This window comes from Chanos chanos, chromosome 1 (genome assembly GCF_902362185.1).
Source record: "Chanos chanos chromosome 1, fChaCha1.1, whole genome shotgun sequence".
Taxonomy (NCBI): Eukaryota; Metazoa; Chordata; class Actinopteri; order Gonorynchiformes; family Chanidae; genus Chanos; species Chanos chanos.
Window position 1 is genome coordinate 9,854,402 of NC_044495.1, and position 19,501 is coordinate 9,873,902.

General features: G+C 40.0%; 2 protein-coding genes across 4 annotated transcripts; both read left to right on the top strand.

Moving 5' to 3' along the window:
- Window positions 1-2,151: 2,151 nt before the first annotated feature.
- tulp4b (TUB like protein 4b) lies at window positions 2,152-10,990 on the top strand. 3 transcript variants are annotated; one of them, XM_030779619.1, is made up of 16 exons: window positions 2,152-2,403; window positions 2,686-2,814; window positions 3,097-3,258; window positions 3,464-3,668; window positions 3,817-3,924; window positions 4,145-4,311; window positions 4,639-4,863; window positions 5,005-5,239; window positions 5,579-5,723; window positions 5,808-5,952; window positions 6,050-6,143; window positions 6,947-7,090; window positions 7,348-7,725; window positions 8,392-9,149; window positions 9,237-10,703; window positions 10,874-10,990. In XM_030779619.1, the coding sequence occupies exons 1-16, from the start codon at window positions 2,152-2,154 to the stop codon at window positions 10,988-10,990; spliced, it is 4,731 nt and encodes a 1,576-aa protein (XP_030635479.1). The 3 variants fall into 3 exon arrangements, with proteins under 3 accessions (XP_030635479.1, XP_030635470.1, XP_030635462.1); XM_030779610.1 differs by having other exon boundaries at window positions 7,348-7,692; window positions 8,299-9,149; XM_030779602.1 differs by having other exon boundaries at window positions 7,348-7,810; window positions 8,435-10,703.
- A 2,574-nt stretch (window positions 10,991-13,564) lies between these two features.
- slc18b1 (solute carrier family 18 member B1) lies at window positions 13,565-18,629 on the top strand. Its single transcript, XM_030788688.1, has 11 exons — window positions 13,565-13,672; window positions 14,192-14,287; window positions 14,381-14,454; window positions 14,809-14,956; window positions 15,315-15,471; window positions 15,757-15,893; window positions 17,053-17,154; window positions 17,819-17,910; window positions 18,061-18,156; window positions 18,319-18,393; window positions 18,518-18,629. The coding sequence occupies exons 1-11, from the start codon at window positions 13,574-13,576 to the stop codon at window positions 18,627-18,629; spliced, it is 1,188 nt and encodes a 395-aa protein (XP_030644548.1). The 5' UTR covers window positions 13,565-13,573.
- The last annotated feature ends 872 nt before the right edge of the window (window positions 18,630-19,501 follow it).

A 19,501-nucleotide genomic window follows, 5' to 3' on the forward strand; every position in this document is an offset into this window, starting at 1 on the left:
TAATTGCCCTTTCTATTGCATAACGGAACAATGATAAAATAAAAGTGAGAGTTCAACATACACATTACTTTTTTTTTATTGTGATCTAGGGTAAGTCATCAGTAAAACTAATATTAATACCGTTTGTTTTTTCTCTTGTCCTAAATAGCTGCTTTTCAAATTTTAAAAATTAATCGATTGCTGAAAAGGCTGTGTTTCACCGGATGGACCTCATAATCTAGACTTGTGTACTATGTAGAGCGAATATAATTTCTGACCCACCACTTCCTGTACATAGAATGTCGCATTGGACTGCAAATAAGCTGAGAAAACGAGGAGACATTTAATTAAATCATTTCGGTTTAGCCTGTGCGCCGCAGCGATCATCACTAAATGCACCCCTCGGATGGGGTTGACCGTCACATGGCTTAAATACAACGTCCGTCAGAATAAGGGTTGCCAGAAACGCTGCAAAACTCCTGTTTGTGCGATTTATCTGTGGACGCACTTGATTTCACCGAGAGGCTAGTTCACCGCGCATACTTGGCAACCGTTCCTGCGCACCGAGCGGGAGTTGGTAGAGGTGAGTTTGTCTGTGTTAACCTTGTATATCATACGAATTCTATTCAATTCGTTCTTCATCAAATAATTTTTGTTCGAGCCGTCATCTTTGCGAGTATGTCTAATGAAAGGTTTGATGTCAGACATTTCCTGGATAGGTAGCCACGAATGAGCAACGAATGAGTATGGGAGGCGACCAAAAAATGATGGAGATATCTTGAAACCGAATCCTGCGCAATTAACGCTATCTGGCATCGGGTGTCAATGAGGGCTGCTATTATATTAATCTTAAGTGGGCTGTAATTGACCGGTTCAAGTAGTATCATAAATTCACGCCGTTAAATAATTCTGTGTTCTTCATCGGTAGAATAGACGCCGGTTGGTAGGCTGCTTAAATATAGAAACGTGCAGATCAATTGAGGCAAACATTGAAAAACAGACTTCATTGTAATTCAGTGATCATCGCATCGCTGTTGCCATGACGGCTGTTGAATAGGCTTTCTCACGTCCTCTTAACATATGGCCCATAAATGAAATTATTTGATAAAAACACGCACGTCTATCTCTCCTCTTTCTCCGTTCTTTCTTTATTTTGATGCGTATGTATCTCATGCCGGTTAAAATCAGTGGTGTTTTACTAGCTGTGTCTTTTTTAACGTCCTGTGACGTAATAACACGCCAACGTCAACTCAGAAGGTTTGCAGACAGCACTGAGATGCATGTCTCTCGAAGAGATTTCATGCAGACGAAGTATTTGTGATTGCCATGGGAACTGGCTGATCTGTAACTAAGCAGCCATTCAGTTATATCATGCAGTGTACTGTACATAGCTTATTTCTAAACGTTTTAAAATGATATTTTTCTTGATTATTCATGAGCTTTTCCCTTTTTTCCAGCACTAAGGAGCCGCACAGCTGAGCAACATCAAGTTGTTGAAAACTAGTTTCACACTATGAGGACTTTGTGGCATGAGCTTTCCCTTGAAAGCCTACATTAAATAAACTTATCAAAAACTGTTGTAGTCAACACGTTTTTTTTTAAACTGGGTACATTGCACAGTTTATTATTTGAACTTGCAAGATAATGGCCTGATATTCTGTCAGTTTAAATTCTTACATCCCACCTCAACTAATCAAGAACACTCAGGCTGTGCTGCATATTATTTGTGTTAACAAAATGGCGCAATCCTTCAAAGAAGAAAATCTCTCTAAGAATGTCCAGGATCTATGAAGAAGTGAGTAAAGATGTGCATGATGATGGAAGCCTCTACAAGTATACATTTTCTTTGCCAGTCGCATGCTGAAGAATTAAATGTCATTGTACATAAACGAGGTGTAAAACCGAACACAAATATAAACCTGAATTACCGCAGTCATTTGCCTTTTCAAACACTGTTAATGTCATCCTTCATATGCTTATTTAAGAATCAGTGCAACATTCATAAATGTTTTAAAAGTGAACTTTTTTGTATAGTCAACTTTTTTGTGCCGTAAACATTCGCACTTCAGAATCCAATAGCCTATCATAATCCCAGGAAAACATAAGAAACACTGACAGGCACTGATATCATCTCCCACTGTGCTTGCCCTATAGCCTGGTCACTCAGTAGGGATGTTGGCTGCCGTGGAACATGGTCCCATCCTCTGCAGTGATTCCAACATCTTGTGCCTGTCATGGAAGGGGAGGGTTCCTAAGAGTGAGAAAGAAAAGCCGGTTTGTCGGAGGCGCTATTATGAGGAAGGCTGGCTAGCCACTGGCAATGCGAGGGGTGTTGTTGGGGTGACTTTTACATCCAGTCACTGCAGGAGAGACAGGAACACCCCACAGAGGATTAACTTCAATTTAAGAGGCCACAACAGTGAGGTGGGGATTACATGCCAGGCCCCTCTGCTTATGTGGTGTTCTGTTTTTGTCATTCATCAACTGCCCCCTTGTGGTATATGCGGTCATGAGTCATGAAATTCTACATGATCACTGAGTTAGAAATGTGCTGTACTGTGACCTGATACATTATTCTTTTTGAATGAATAGGGTGTTGTATGTAGGTAGACATTTCCATCCTTGTATTTTACAAATATATGAATACGAAACCTTGGTGCCGCCATTGGTGCGGTACTGTGAGAGCTGTAAGCTGTGTCTCTGCAGGTTGTGCTGGTTCGTTGGAATGAGCCCTTCCAAAAGCTGGCCACATGTGACATGGAAGGGGGGATATTTGTATGGATACAGTATGAGGGTCGGTGGTCTGTGGAACTGGTGAATGACCGGGGTGCTCAGGTAAAGCTCTCATATCTTGGTCATAACCTGTGTTGTTTATGTCAACAAGCATTATTAAACAAGACATACTCTTTAATTAATGTAGAGTGTTAAATAATAGATTGGTTAGGATTGGAGGATTGTGCCTCAAACTAATTTTTCCACTGTCCTTATGTGAAAGAAGTGTGATTTTCTATTTGTTATCTAGTCATCATCTTCAGAAAAATGTGGAGACTATTTCATTGAGGAAAGTCATTGCTAACTGTTTAAGTGCTAATGGACGAATCATGATCTGTGCTTTAGGTAAGTGATTTCACCTGGTCACATGACGGCACTCAGGCCCTCATCGCTTACCGAGATGGCTTTGTCCTGGTGGGCTCAGTGAGCGGTCAGAGACACTGGTCCTCTGAAATTAACCTGGAGAGCCAAATCACTTGCGGCATCTGGACCCCCGATGACCAACAGGTAACCTGTTGCTATAACAGTAATCCTTTGGAGACTCTTGGCATGGTATCTTGCCATTGGAATGGTATCTTGCCATCTTGACTATCTATTGTCAGGACAAACACTAAGGAAATGACAAGTATGTTTGTGTGTGTGTGTGTGTGTGTGTGTGTGTGCGCGTGCGTGCGTGTGTGTGTGTGTGTGTGTTTTTACTTCACACCTTCAGGTGTTGTTTGGAACAGCAGACGGTCAGGTGATTGTGATGGACTGCCATGGCCGTATGCTTGCACACATCCTGCTCCACGAGTCAGACGGCATTGTAAACATGTCCTGGAACTGTCCAGACTTCCTAGTAGAGGACAGCACTGAAAGTGATACAGACTCTGATGACAATGCCCCGCCTCAAGGTAAACTGCAGTTCCTGAGAAGTTGTTACAATGTAAACACATTATACAAATACACTGTTTACATGCTGTATCTGGTCGAAAGAACAAACCCTGGAGGTTAACTGTATCGCTATTGTGTTTTTTTAACCAATTTATTATTATTGGTAGTTAAACATCTGTCTTGTCTCCTCAGTGCGCAATCTTAAACCACTTCTCACGGTCAGCTTCATATCTGGAGACATAAGTCTAATGAACAACTATGATGACCTGTCTCCCAACATAATCCGCTCAGGACTTAAAGGTAAAACATTAACCACCACACATGAAACTTATTATTGAAAATGAAATGTCGTCATCTGAAAGCCATATATTTGTAATGGAGACCTGTGATATGTAATGATTTTTAACATATTCTATATTTATTTATATAGATTTGTAAACGCCCTCTCCACACAAACACACACACACATCCTACACAATGTGAGGATTAATGTGTATTAGATTAAGCTGTTACTGTGCAGATGTGGAAGTGCAATGGTGCTCTCAAGGAGACCTCTTAGCTGTGGCTGGAATGGAGAGACAAGGCCTTCCCTCTGATTCAGCATGTGCCTCAATAATGAGGAATGCCCTTGTCAAGTTTTACAATGTTCAAGGGGAACATATATACACTTTAGAAACACCTGCCCAGGTAAGCTTTCACAGCAACTTCTTTGCGCTCACAGATCAGAGTATAATAACACCAAATCGAATAATTATACTCAGTAGGTGATTTGTTATTTTGTAACAGGGGTATGGCCCAATGGCCAACACAGGGGGTGGCCAGATGATCACTGACACTATAAAGTATATAGGGGGGATGGCAGGTTAACAAGGGGGATGTATTTTGGTCATTTTGCTAACAAGGGGGGTGGCATCCCCCCATATCCCCCTACAAATCGCCTACTGATTCTACTGTACCATATATATGATAGCTGTACCGTAGCTAAGAACTTAGGACCTTGATGTTTTGTTTTAGCGGCCAATCACCACCATATGCTGGGGTCACAGGGACTCCCGCCTGTTTCTGGCCAGTGGACCAGCACTGTACGTGGTCCGTGTAGAGCACAGAGTTGCCAGTCTGCAGCTGCTGTGCCAGCAGGGCATTGCAAGTGCACTACGCGAGGAAAGGGATGTTGGCAAACTGAACATGCCATCCCTCCTCTGTTCTTACGTTACGACAGCATTCATCCCAACTATCAAGGTACAAATAAAACTTTTCTTGCCATGTAGGCTGTTTACCAAGTAGTACAGGAGCCTGAAAAGCACAGAGAAATGGCTAAACCTGTCAGAAAAATGGAATACAATATTCTCTCTCTTGTTCCTTTTTTGTGGGGATCACTAGCCACCCATTCCTGATCCCAATAATATTCGGGACTTTGTGAGCTACCCAGCAGCGGGGAATGAGAGGCTGCATTGTACTATGAAGCGTGCAGAGGAGAACCCAGAGGCTGGAGGACCCTGCTACACCCTTTATTTGGAACACCTTGGAGGCCTGGTGCCCATTCTCAAAGGCAGACGAATCAGCAAACTACGCCCTGAATTTGTGATAATGGACCCAAAAATGGACAGTAAAGCAGGTATAGCTGGCATGGGAAAATGTATACATTTGGATAGTTATCAGCTGCAGTAAGATAATTAAAGGGGGGTAACTTTAAATTACATAACATTTAGTTTCCTTAGTTGAACCCAGTAAACTAAATTTCACTCTATAGGTTGCTCTTGGAAGTAAAGGGACAGACACAATCTGTGCTGAACATGCATTCTATATAATTGTTTGTAGTGTTACTGTTGGTCACAGATCACAGTTGGCTACCCTTACAACTGTTTCTTTTTCAGCGTGGAATGTTTCTGCGGGATATGACATAGTTGTTTTCATAACTAATCAAAACTAACTAAGTATTGATATTATATTTCAGATGTGGTCTGTGTGAATGGTATGATCTCCTACATGACTGACAGCTGTAACTGCTCTGACTCCAGTGATATTGAGCTGAGTGATGAGTGGGTTGGAAAGAAGTCACCAAAACTTTCCAGGGGAAACAGATCACCCAAACTCCCAAGGTACACTGGAACTGTTCCCACCAGTTGATTTCTAAACAATTCATAACATATGTAGCTCTACAAGAATGTAATTTTCTCATACAGAATCAACATGGAGTCAAGAAAATCACCCAAGCTTGCCCAAGCATCTCAGGAAATGTCCAGGTCTCCAAGACTACCCACGAAGAGGCCTCCGATTCGATCTCCAAGCCTCACCCGAAGAGAGTTTCCAATAGACAGCATCAGTGAGGTACTGTGCCATACTGTATACGTCATTACATTGAGGTTAACAGGTACTCCTTTACATGATCATATTGTGTAAACTTATTTTGGGTTTTATGTTGCAGCATAATTATCTAGCTCAAGTCACTTCCAATATTTGGGGAACAAAATTTAAGATTGTTGGACTGGCCTCCTTTTTGCCAGCAAATTTGGGAGCAGGTAAGCAGACTTTTAAAAGGATTTTTTTTAAGTTTCCCTATTTTCTCACAAATTTGGTGAGCCTAATCATTAACTCCTGTTAGTCTCCTCGATCAGGCCACATCAGTCTGGTGAGTGAGCCTAGCACAAACTTCATTCATTTATCTTGTAAATGAAGCCAACTGCTTAGCATAGGAGAGTAACATAAGATGTTGTGAGGAGAGAGCTCTTTAGATGATAATATCGGCAAATACAGTCACCTGACTTCAGGTGGCCATCATGGAGCAGTGAGTAGGAAAAGGATCTTGGTGATCTTGGTAGCCACACCTGAGGAATCACAGACACATGCACCACCTATGGGAGGTTTTTTTCACATTTGTCATGTTAAACATTACAAGTGCAGCTCATTGTGCACCCAAGCAGCATACAACATCTAGGGTACCATATCACAGCCCAGAGATATATCATATATCAAGCCTTCAAGATTGAAATCCCAGCCGTCTTGCACTTGGCACTTGCCACGTTAGACAATGCACCTACCCAAGGTAACACACTATTTTACATTGGGTAGGTGTATTGGAATGGTCTTCCTCCCTTTTCACCTTGTTGGTGCTTACTGACAGTTGACACCAACAGAGTTGTAGGTGTTGCTTACTTCTCCAATAAAGAGAAACAATGGTGACCATTCATTATTTTTGACATATTGACACCATTTTTAGTTCATTTTTGCAAGTGGATCTGACTGATCATGCTTTGGTGTGCATTTTTTTTTAAAATTTCTATCTTTTAACACTTTGTTTTGTAATATAACTACTTTTTTGCAGTTATCTATAAAACTAGTTTGCTTCACCTACAACCACGACAGATGACAATTTATCTGCCTGAGGTGCGCAAAATTTCTCTGGATTTCATGAGCCTGCCAGTCTTTAATCCCAATGTATTTAGTGAAGATGAGGATGATTTACCAGGTAAGAACACAATGGATTTCCCGATCAGGTATTAATAGCAGTTCTGGCCTGTGTTTTCTTAATGGAAAACCTACATTCATACTGCAGCATAGTTGAGAGAAACATATAAGCTATGTGTGAAAAATAGATACATAAAACTGTCATTATATAAATAGTACTATACAGGACTGCAGAAATTTACAAAGTGGTGCTTATAGATGTATCACATCGCCAATCTTACAGCGCTTTCTCCTCTCTTTCTCTGTCTGATTTTCCAGTGATGGGACCCTCGGGAGTGTCAGGCGACAACCCTCCCTGCACTGTCAATATTCCCATTGCTCCCATCCACAGTCCTGCGCAAGCAATGTCTCCCACGCAAAGCATAGGGCTAGTCCAGTCCCTCTTAGCCAATCAGAATATTCAGCTTGATGTCCTGACCAACCCCACGGCCACAGCAGCTGCAGCAGTGGCAGCAGCGGCAGCTAACGTAACAGTCCCCGAGCACAGTCAAGAGAGTGTATCAGCGCAGTACACCGTGCCAGCAAGATACTCGAATCCTGGACAGGTGATTTTCAGCGGGTTAGAGATGGGTAGTCTTCTGAGCGGAACTCTTCCTCCACCACCTCATCACTTGCCACTTCAAGCCCATCAGCAACGTCAACAACAACAACAACAACAACAACAACAACATCATCAACAACAACATCAACAACAGCAGCAGCAACAACAAGATCATCAATCGCAACAGTCGAAACATCAGCAGCAAATCCAAACACAGCAGCAGCACTTGAAATTACAACAGCACCAACAAACTCAGCAACAGCATCAACAACACATGCAGCAACAGCAACTGCAACACCAGCAACAAGTGCAACAACAAATGCAACACCAACAGCAGCTGCAGCAGCAGCAGATTCAACAACAAATCCAACAGCATCAACAGCAAATACAACACCATCAACAGCAATTGCAACAGCAGCATCAACAGCAAATGCAACAGCAGCATCAACAGCAAATGCAACAGCAGCATCAACAACTCCAGCTGCAGCATGAGCAAATGCAACAGCAGCAAAAGCAAATGCAGCAACAACAGCAGCAAATTCGTCAACAGATTCAAGAGATGAGGCAACAGCAGCAACAGTTGCAGCAGCAGCATCAGCAAATACAGCAGCAACATCAACAGATGCAGAGGCAGCACCAACAGATGCAGCAGCAGCTAAAGATGCAGATTTCTTTGCCGCCGCCACCATCAGGATATACCCCTATCTCACTGCATCAGCTCCAATTGGTGACATCCCTTGCCCATGCTGAGCCAGTTCCAGAAAGAGGGGAGCAAGTGCATACTCTGAAACCCCCTTCATCAAGACCACAGTCCTTTATCGAAGGTGATACCACTCTTGAGATGCAGATGAGGAAGGTCAACCCTCCACCACCATACCCAGGGACAGTGGTTTCTGCAGCAGCTGCACCTTCAACAGCTCCTCAAGGTCTCATTGGTAGCAATGAAAATGCCAATACACTGCCAACAGACCCTTGTCTAAATAAAGATGAGTTCTCTCTTCACCCATTGGGTCTTCAATATCCTACTCCACTGGGCTACGAGAGAATCACCACTTTTGACAGCAGTGGGAACGTGGAGGAGGTGTGCCGGCCACGGAGACGACTCATCCGAAACCAAAATGCCTATGGTGTCCAGGGTATTGGTGGTTCAGCCACGCTGAAGATCACCTCATCTGAGACCAAGAAAGTTCAGCTTCCATATAGCTCAGCAACTCTCAGTCGTCTTTCAGTGCCCCGATACTCCATACCCAGTGGAGATCCACCACCCTATCCTGACCCGGCCAATCAGATTAATGTTGTTAGGAGTCCACCCCAAAGAATTGACAGTAGTTTGATCCACGCAACTCTGAGACGTGACCGCAGGGATGTTGCTCTTAAGGTTTCTCAAGTGGTTGATTCAGTGAGGACTCTACCAACTAAATCAAAAATGAATAGTGCTCTTGCACTTTCTTACCAACCTAGGGTTCCCACAGCTTTGTATACTTGTACCCAATGTAGTAGCAATAGCAGCAGCACCAGTGTAAGTGTAAGTGGTTGTAGTAGTAGTAGCGGCATTGCAGGAGGAACTGTAGTTCGACAAGATTTCCCCCCAGGCAAAGGAACTCAGCACAGTACCATTATTGTACACTCCAAAAGTGCGTCACCTTTAGCCTCTCAATCATCCTACAATCTACTCAGTCCTGTGGAGAATACTAGGGACCGGACTGTGTATGTCAACTCTGCCTTCACTGAAGATGAGACACTAAACCAACAGTGCCATCTAGAAAAGTCTGTACGTCATTTAACACTTGGAGAAGTTGGCATGACAGTCAAACGCCCACCTCCTTATCAGTGGGATTCTGCTGCCACTGAGCAGATCTGGATACCTCAAGATCAAAATGTTCTTAGCGGACCCCCAGGACCACACAAACCACCTCCTCTTATACTTAGCCAAGCCCAGCACTTGGACATGACACAGTTACCATTCGTACTTTCGGCAAAACCACCCTCCAGTCCTAGTGCAGTGACCTTCCCATCGAGCTACCAGATCTCTTTGTCACCATTTCCTCCTGGCATGGGGCATAGTGGACAACAACTTCAGTCCCTACAAAATCCCCCACAGCCATGTACTCCCAATGACATGGTGACTTCTGTTCCATTCTCCCAACAGGAACCCACTCTAGTCTTGCCTCCTGGTTATCCAACTAATCTTACAAACTTGGCGTGCTGTCCACTCCCACCGATGTACCCAGGCGGCTCCTGTACCAACCTTCAGTTACATCCGATGGCCTTGCATCCTTGGAGCACTTATAATCCTTGTCCCCCTATGCAAGATCCAACAGGTACCTTGCCCAGTAAGTCCCACCAGATCATGGAGAAGCCAATCCTTTCTCCACCACCTCCACCTCCTCCCCCTCCACCTCCTCCACCTCTCCCTCCTCCACCTCCACCTCCACCAGCAGAACTCCTGAGCCATCAAAACACCCCAGAGGTTCTTGCTGAGTCAGGGGAGAGCTTTCAGGAACAGTCCTCCCTCAATGAGAGTCCAGTACCACAAGAGTCAGACAGGTTTGGCAAAAAGGGCCGCAAAAGTCTGGACAGCAGGACAGAGGAAGCCAGCATGTCTACTGTTTCTGAGGGCAAGTCGAGAAAGGAAGCTCGTGCACTCTCTGACTTCAATTCTCTCATCTCTAGCCCAAGACTCGGTGGCAGAGAAAAGAAAAAGCCCAAAGGACAGAAGGAGCAATTGAACAAAGCCAAGAAGCTGAGCAGGACAAATGAGTTTCAGGACAGCTCAGAGAGTGAGCCTGAACTGTTCATCAGTGGTGATGAGCTGATGAACCAAAGCCAGAGCAGCAAGAAAGGCTGGAAGAGCAAGCGCAGCATGAGAACAGCAAATGAACTAGAGGAGATCAAGTGCCGTAAAGCCAATGAGAGAGAAGATCATGCCCTGGGCAGCCAGGGCTTTGTCTATGTCATGGCTAACAAGCAGCCACTGTGGAATGAGGCCACCCAGGTATACCAGCTAGACTTTGGTGGGCGAGTGACACAGGAATCTGCTAAAAACTTCCAGATTGAGCTGGATGGAAGACAAGTGAGGGTTTCATTTTAGTGTGATATACAGCTGTTATTTTATAAGAACATAATTAAAATTTGATACAAACTTACTCAAAATTTACTTCAGAATTACAAGGCTTTATATCATTTTAAGGCAGTAAAATGGCTGTTCTAATGTTAATGTGATATTTTGTCTCTCATTTTTAGGTAATGCAGTTTGGCAGAATTGATGGCAATGCGTATATCCTGGATTTCCAGTATCCATTCTCAGCTGTGCAAGCATTTGCAGTTGCCTTGGCCAATGTCACTCAAAGGCTTAAATAGGAGATGGGCCATTTTACGCGAAATAGCTTCACGACGGTCACTTTTTTTGTGCATTGTACATTGTGACAAAATAGCGTGTGATGCTCTGCTATGCCATAAATATGGTGCTTTTTATGTTGTGCAAGAATTCAGTGATAGTTATGAGAAGTTATTTGCTTATCTAGCAGCCTAGAGAGTCATTGATTATTCATGCAGAGGAGCTAAAAAAATAGAATTTATTAATATAATGCATTATATGCTAAAATATCACGTATAACTTCTGGGGGAAATACTGATAAAGCAATGCCAGCTCCTTAAAACTTTTCTTGTATTTGAAATTAGAAATAGAAAGGATTTGAATTTAAAAAAAAGGAACACAAATATTTTGCTTGACCCAATAGATTTTATTTTTAATTCATTTTAAGGAAAAAACAACAGCAACAAAAAAACAGTATCTCTCATATACAGCGTCAGTTTTTGTTTCACACCGTATTGTTAAATGCAAATCAATAACCAACTGCATGTATGGTTAGCAAATATTCAATTAAATCAATCTGATCATCACTGAAAGTTGTTATCTACCTTTGATATTGAATCTTCAGGTTTTGCATACTAACTGATCATCACTTATAATGCTTTTTTGCTCTATGCAAATATGGCATGCAAATAACTTTACTTTGAAGGTTTTCATATTGTATCTCACTTCTGTGAAGTGATAGCGTAGACACATGCACATCCAACATTTTCTTAATCATAATCGTTTACTTTGACATAGATTTTCTGTTTTACTGTTAAATAACATCCATATATTAGTTTATGGGAATTGGGAAACTTCTGCATTCATAACCATTACTAAATTATCACAATCATTGCATTCTTTACATAGAATCAATCAGAGATTTAAAAAATTATGGGTGAATGATGTAGTTATGTGATTATGTAATTATGTAGTACTACATAATTAATAGGTGAATTCTGTAATTGCTTGAAATTGTGTAATTATTAAATTATATTATAAAGTTATTTTGATTACCCTAATGACATAATATGACAAATTTCCCTGGCACTCTTTAGCATCAAAATGTTAAAAATACTGTGATCATCAAGATAAAACTTCAAATCATTTTAAGCATTTTACAGACAAGATTAATATTTATCTCAGTAATTATTCCTCTTTGTAATTTATGGCAGTTTTATGATATATAGAGCTAAATGAAAAGAGTGAGGAATGCATGAAAATCTCAAGGACCTGCTATGATGAGGGATAAGACTGTTGAGTCTCATTCCTTAATTGAATTTAAATAATGCCTTTTGGTTTGTAATGTGTTGCTTCATAATTTTATAGTAAAATATATACAGAAATACACAGTATATCTATTCTTATTTGACTGTATTGATCCTCGGTTCTCTTCTGAATGTTAGTAATTAGTTACTGGAAAGAGTAAAGGTGTGAATTTGTTTGCAGACATTTCCCATTAGCAAATCTGTATCTATACATATTGATTATGTTTACTTTTTGTCCTAATTTTTTTTTTTTTTTTTAGCTCGTTTGCATTTCTTTAGTTTGATATACTTTGTACTGTACACCCTACCTTTAACAGGTCATGGTAAGGTTTCTGTGCTCTTATTATATTTGTGGTGTGCTATCTTTGGTTATTTACTATTGCAGAAGTTCATTTTTGTTACAATGGTATATTCTGGCTCAGTTTTAACTGTGTGGGTAGTGAGGCTTATACCGTGGTATTGCTTTACTATTGTGTTGTACAGCAAAACATGATGGGCATAACGTCTCACCTAAAAAAATGTTGCTCCAGTATTACTACGAATCTGCGTAGTATATCTGTAGATGAAAAGAATAAAATATCGTCAGTTCAAATTTGTTTGATTTACTGACTTGGGAGCGATACTTCTGGGTTAATCCTGTTTTTTTTGTTGTTGTTGCATGTTTACTGCGTAATATTTAACATGCAGCCAAGGGGCTTTCGTGTGTCTTCTGTGTGATGTCACTACTGGTAATTAGAAACTTCGATTTCAACATGCTTCCTCGTTGCCTACCACCGCTCGTAGCGGTGCTCTTAACTGGTACAGCAGACTAGTCTATCATTTCGAGTTTGACTTGGGCAAATCTACAGTGAAGTTGTTACGCGGTTGGAACAATATGGGCACTGACGACGTCGAAGAAACAGGTTTGTGAAGCACGACAGACAGCTGTCTTGGTTTAAAATAACTTTCTGCACATACACTGTCAATCCATTTAGAATTTAACAGGCAAATAAATTGTTTGTGTTAGTATAGAATAATTACATGACAAAGTGACCATTAATAACACTGTGTTAAGCGTCAGAAAAATACTACTCTCAGTGGAAAAAATTATCTCCTTGCATAGTAAGCTTTAACTTCGGAGATAGTTCTCTTATAAGTACTATTTATTTTTGAGATTCCAAATTCATCATCACATATTTGATATATGCGAAGTAACTCTGCTGGGATGAACCAATTGTTTAACCAATTGTTGTTTTTTAGCTGCCTTTCTGTGCGCTTAATACTTATGACTGTAAATTTGCAGAATGTACCCCACAGGAGGGGCCAGTGTCTTTCACCAAGATGTCTCGGCAGCAGATAGTGACGATCCTTGCAATGTCATGTACTTACGTCAGCTCAGGTTTATGCTATTCCGTTCTGGGCCCATTTTTTCCGAAAGAGGTAACTAGTCAGTAACATCTTTTTGCTTCTCTGTATTAATATAAAGTTTGTTGTTGAATCAGACATTGACATGAGACTTGTCCTTGTTCTGTCGGATCCATCCATGGTAGAACATGTGTCGTGTGCATCATAAAGGGGAAAATCACGGAGAAAAAAGTTACACAGTTTAAGTGCTATTAATTGGTGGAAAGTGTGTCGTAATTTATTCATTTGGGAAGCACTGTTGATGTTGAGTATTGTGGTCAGTCGGAGTACATGTAAAGTTAGAGGATACTTCATTCAGCTAACCTCTTCAGAACTGCGCACAGACATTTCCCATGGTTTATTCTGTACTTAAACCATTCAAAGGATGACAAAAACAATGCATGTGAATCACAGTATTTTTTGTTAGGCTCTTGGAGTATTTGTCTTCTAGATAAGGAGGGCATGATTTACATCTGCACTGTGACCAGTTGTGTACATTTAGTGTGTTCCTGAAAATCCTTTAATTTGGCTTTTTCTAAATTTTTTCCAACAAAGGCTGAGAAAAAAGGGGTCAGTCAAACTGTAATAGGTCTCATATTCGGATCCTTTGCCTTCTTCACTTTGGTGGGGTCAGTGATACTGGGTAAATATGTAAGTTATTCCCATTTTGAATTATGTTCTGTCATAATACTCACATCAACTATTTAGCTTGTAACAATCTTTTTTATTTCTCTCGTTTAATAGATTGCACACATTGGAGCCAAATTTCTTATAGTTGCAGGACTGTTTATATCAACTGGATGTACAATACTCTTTGGGTGAGTTTTAAATTTTGGCCTTAATTGTCTGGTTGTCCTCAGTAGGAGATGAAGCTTTTTTTTTTTTTGGTATGCCTTTCAAATGCAGAATTTTTGGTTTTGTTCAGAATGTTTTTTTTTTTTTTTAAATGTGTGATAGATAGAAAATGAGAATTTGAATAGGTTCACTATAAAAATATGTTTAGACTTCATTCCTATAATTTATCATTACTTTGGTGATTATATCGAACTCTTGTCGCGCTATTGTGCTAAGTTTAGGACAGTTTCCTCCTAAAATGCCCTAATTATAATGAAACCAGTTCGTGTTTTTCTCAGCACTCAAGCATCTACATCTGTTTTTCTTTTCTTTTGCAGCATTCTCGACAGGGCTCCTGCAGGAACGACGTACATAGCGCTCTGTTTTGTTACACGCTCAATAAATGCCGTTGGTTTTAGTGGTGCACTCACAGCCGTCATGGCCATTGCGGCAAAAGTTTTCCCCAACAACATAGCTACTGTTATGGTGAGTTTCAGTCATCCCTTGTCTGTTAGAGAAGCCATGGCATTTAGGAGGCATAATACAATTATTTGCCAACAACAGATATATTTTGGTCATGGCACACCCCGAGAGGCATACTTTGGACATAATGTTGCTCTGTTGTCTAAGAGAAACAGACATGTTCATACTTTCCCTAACATATCTTACAGTCAATTCTTACTGATGAATCTACAGTTGTTATCATGTTGCTACTTTTATTATCATGTTGTTAGCTCCTAAAGGTGAAGTTTAAAAAAAATGTGTTAACTATATCCATAATAAAATATACCTTCATATATCTTTTTAGTGGACCATTTCTTTTCTTTATCTTCACTTTTCCCAGGGTATACTGGAGGCCTGCACAGGCCTCGGGCTTATTTTGGGGCCACCAGTAGGTGGATGGTTATACCAGGCAGCCGGATATGAAATCACGTTTGTGGTTATAGGATGTATAATGTTTTTGACAATCCCCCTCAACATGTATGTTCTGCCAGTTTTGAGTAAGTGTGAAATTACGTTCTTATCTTTTCGATGACTTTTCCTCATCGTTCAATATATGTTGTTTTATTTGTTTTAATGTTTATTCATCTCTCCTTTGTTTTTAAAAGCAAAGAGAAGTAATGCCGGTGACTTGAAATAAAACTTTCCATTTAACTGTTTCCTGTGTTTTTCTCCCTTGAAACGTGACACTGATGAGCAGGTGACATTGTTTGCCTTTGCAGGAATTATTTCCAACTGCTGTGTCCTGTAGCTGTTTTAACAGGCATCCATATATGTGTTCTCAGATGCGGATGTCTCACATGGCTCTTACCTCAGGCTATGCACCCGAATCAAAATCCTTTCTGTCAGCTTTGTGGTGTTCATGCTCAGCTCAGGAATTGGCTTTCTGGATGCAACACTGTCCATATTTACCATTGACAAGGTAAAGAAGACATATTGTTGAAATATTACGTTTCTGTACTGTACATGAAAGCAGTTCTTTTGTTGCACAAACATTTACATTGCCAATGTTTATATGGATTCCAGTAAAAGTTTATTTTAGCTATTCCTAAAAACATGAGTCAAAGTCTTAAGGTACCAGTTTTTTAATGTGCTCAAGTATTGAAAGTACAAGTTATAAACTATCTGTGGCAAAACAGATCATTTTGAAACAGCCTGACACATACAGCTAATTCCCGAAAGTCCCGTTTGTTTTCATATGATTGCTTCAATGGAATCTCAGCAACACTGAAAGTGGCAACAAGAAACTCCGCAACTATATTTTATGAGTCATTTTGTGTTTCAAAGAGGGTAAATATAAGCAAAGTCACAGAGGGTCTCTTTTTGGGTAGAAGCATTTGAAGTTGTAGCCTTTTTGCCCTCCGTCATTCCAAAGTCTCTGCTGATTGAGAGCTGCTTGAGATTTGTCAAAAGCTGTAACAGGTGCTGAACGCATACCTGGGCAAGTCAGTGTCGGCAAATGCACACTGTAATTGCATCTGTGATGCAGATCTATTAACTACTGTTCATTCACATCAGTTTGGTGGATAGAGGGATCAAATAGCTGGAAGTAGACTGTAGTGTTGTGGCATGCCTTCTGTCGGGTATCAAAGCTTTTCTGTCACGTATCAAAGTAGTGTCCCGATGTAACAAGGAACATGAGTTAGTACAAAATCAGGAGTAATGTAATAATTACAAAATTTCTTGCCAGATGTATAAAGTGAAGGTTGTAAAAAAAATGTTTGTACCTGGTCAAAGTACAAATCCCCCAATATACTACATTAGTACAGTGCTAAGTACACATAGCCTCTGTCTTTATTTACCACAGACAGACTATTTATGAAAGCTAGATGGTGGGTAATTAAGTAACAAGTGCTGGAACCTTCAGCGGAACCCAGAAGGTTCCATGTAACATGTGAAACATGTGTTAAGTGTGAAAGAAATGCTAAACTAACTAAATGGTGTTAAGTAAAACTGTAAGGCTTCGGCACATTACAAATCATGTTTGTGTTTTACGCTTTTCATGTGTTCTGCAGTTTTCAGCATTCAAAAGAATGTATGACACCCTAATCTCTGCTCTCTTTGTACTTATCTGTGAATAGTTTGGCATAAGTCCAGGAACTGTGGGGTTTCTAATGCTTGGGATGTCTTTACCCTATGGATTAACATCACCGGCATTGGGTATAATCAGTGATAAATATCCAGTGAGTATCCAAACTCAAATATGATTTTGAAAAATGCCAAGTTCATGTCTTGAGCGACCTATTTACTGTACAATTTCAGTTCACATGTGTTTGAAGAGCATCAGTAGTTTCAGTATTGTTTCATTCAGTTTACTTGCAACATAGAAAGACTTTTATAATGTAAAGCCTTTCTTGTCGACTTGGTTAGTGCCTAGCACTAATACATCTGTCAGCATTTTAATTTGACATCAGCATTGGTTGTAAAAAGTTATTTGATTGGCCCAGAAAACAATATTGCATGGTGCACAGGACTTAGGAGGAGGAAAGAAGAGAGAAGTTGAGTGCTAGAAGGCTGTCTGAAAATGTATTTTTTAATTATTTGTACCATGTAAAGTTACATGTTGTTTGAACATTGAATTGAGTCTATTATTTGTTTCCTGAGCTGAAGCTGGGTTCTCTCAGCACCTTGGTCGTCTATAGACCCACACACGTTACACACCTTTGGTCCAAAAAAGCTCTTCATTTCTAAGTGTGGTCATGGATGCTGATCTCTTTTACTTTAGTATGTGATGAGTTTGATCAGTGCTCCAGTTCAGCAAGACCAGCTTGAAACCTTCCAGACCATGTCATTATGATCTCAGTTTATGGTCAAGTATAACACCAATCAGTTCTGTTCTCACTGCAGTTTTCAAGGAAGTGGATGATGTTTCTCGGTGGAGTTGCAGCGACAATTGGCTTTTGTTTTCTTGGTCCCCTTCCAATTTTTCATATTGAAAGGTGGGAGTGTGTTTTTGTTTTTGTTTTTGTTTTTTTTTTGTCAAAATGTAAAAAACAAAACAGCAAAACAAACAAGCAAAAAACAGTTTTGTTTGTTTATTTGTCTTTTTTAAAGATAAAATTTGTTTCCTTTTTTTTTTTTTGGTTTAGTCAGCTGTGGCTTGCTGTCGTCATGCTGATCCTCATTGCGCTTTCTTTAGCTGTGACTCTTGTCCCCACATTTGCTGAGATGCTCACCTATGCATAGTAAGATGTAACACCACGACACACACATTATATGCACTTCACTACACACACTCACATACTCATAATATCTCATTGTGCCTGGTTACACTGTGACTTTGTTGCTGTTACTGTTTTGTCTTACCACAGTTTATTACAAACAAAATGGTTTTTTTTATGATGTAGTGAATATGGATATGAAGAAAACCTAAGCACTCTCGGTTTGGTATCAGGATTATATACTGCAGTGTGGTCTGCAGGGTATGTGTGTTGTTTTTTTTTTATACCCTCAATTCTTCATAGTTTTCAACAATATAGTTACACAGCATTGGCAGTTTTTGACCTTTTCTTATGGTTTGTGTCTCTTTTTTTGTGTGTGAATAAGGACTTTCTTTGGGCCCATAGTTGGTGGGTATACTACACAGAGGCTGGGTTTTGAATGGGCTGCGGGAGTCCAGGGAGCTTTTTCCTTTCTTGCTGTAAGTAAGAAAGAATGAGATCCTCCACCTCCGCAGTATTTCTCATGCTGGCTAATGCACATGTAAAAAAAAAAAAAATCTATTAGAAAATAATCTGTTTGAAAAATCTACTTGAAAATTATTTTAAAAGACTGAGCTTAGCTGTTTGTTGTACAAGCAAACAAACTCAGAATAACAAAATCAGAATATTTTTCATTTTATTTCATCTGTCATAAAAAAAGAGCATTGTATTCCTCCTCAGAGACTGGACTCATTGTTGATTATACAATTGATTTGAATATTCACTCAAGACATTCACTTACAGAATATTCACTCCAGAGAGTCAATTATAACATGAATCAGTCAGCTCTACAGCCTTGCCGCATCATGGTTGCAATAGTAATGAAACTGAGCTAAGACCTCTAACTAACTTTGTTCTCCTCAGGCTATTGTGCAAGGAGTATCTTCCTTTTCAGAGGAAATAAAGAAAAACTGGTAAATCTCTTATGGATGATGCATATTTCAGATTTTTTTTTTAGATTCAAGACCTTGGAGGTGAGAACGCGCAAATTTATTCTCTTTTGTCTTATTTAAGTCACAGGCCCCATGAAGTCACAGAGGAAGTCTTGGCACCCTCAGAAGAAGCCTCTCTACTCAACCACATGTCCTAAGTGTTTACCTGGGGGAACTGATCCTAAAATGGACTATATTGTGCTATTTTCATCATCATATATATTATGGTTATCATTATTTATTTTCATTTTCTATTAAATGTCATTGAGTACTTATCAATAATATAGTGATATAAATGATTATTTGATTCAACATGAAAAAACACAAATATGACACTGAAGGTGAAAAGATGATGTTAAATCTTAAACTGAAACGCACAGAACAGACCAGATTATATC

Coding starts and splice junctions, on each gene's coding strand:
- tulp4b (XM_030779602.1), top strand. CDS start 2,152: ATGTTGGCTGCCGTGGAACATGGTCCCATCCTCTGCAGTGATTCCAAC. Junction 2,404..2,685: donor TAAGAGGCCACAACAGTGAG/GTGGGGATTACA, acceptor GTGTCTCTGCAG/GTTGTGCTGGTTCGTTGGAA. Junction 3,925..4,144: donor AATCCGCTCAGGACTTAAAG/GTAAAACATTAA, acceptor GTTACTGTGCAG/ATGTGGAAGTGCAATGGTGC.
- slc18b1 (XM_030788688.1), top strand. CDS start 13,574: ATGTCTCGGCAGCAGATAGTGACGATCCTTGCAATGTCATGTACTTAC. Junction 14,288..14,380: donor CAGTGATACTGGGTAAATAT/GTAAGTTATTCC, acceptor CTCGTTTAATAG/ATTGCACACATTGGAGCCAA. Junction 18,394..18,517: donor ACTGCAGTGTGGTCTGCAGG/GTATGTGTGTTG, acceptor TGTGTGAATAAG/GACTTTCTTTGGGCCCATAG.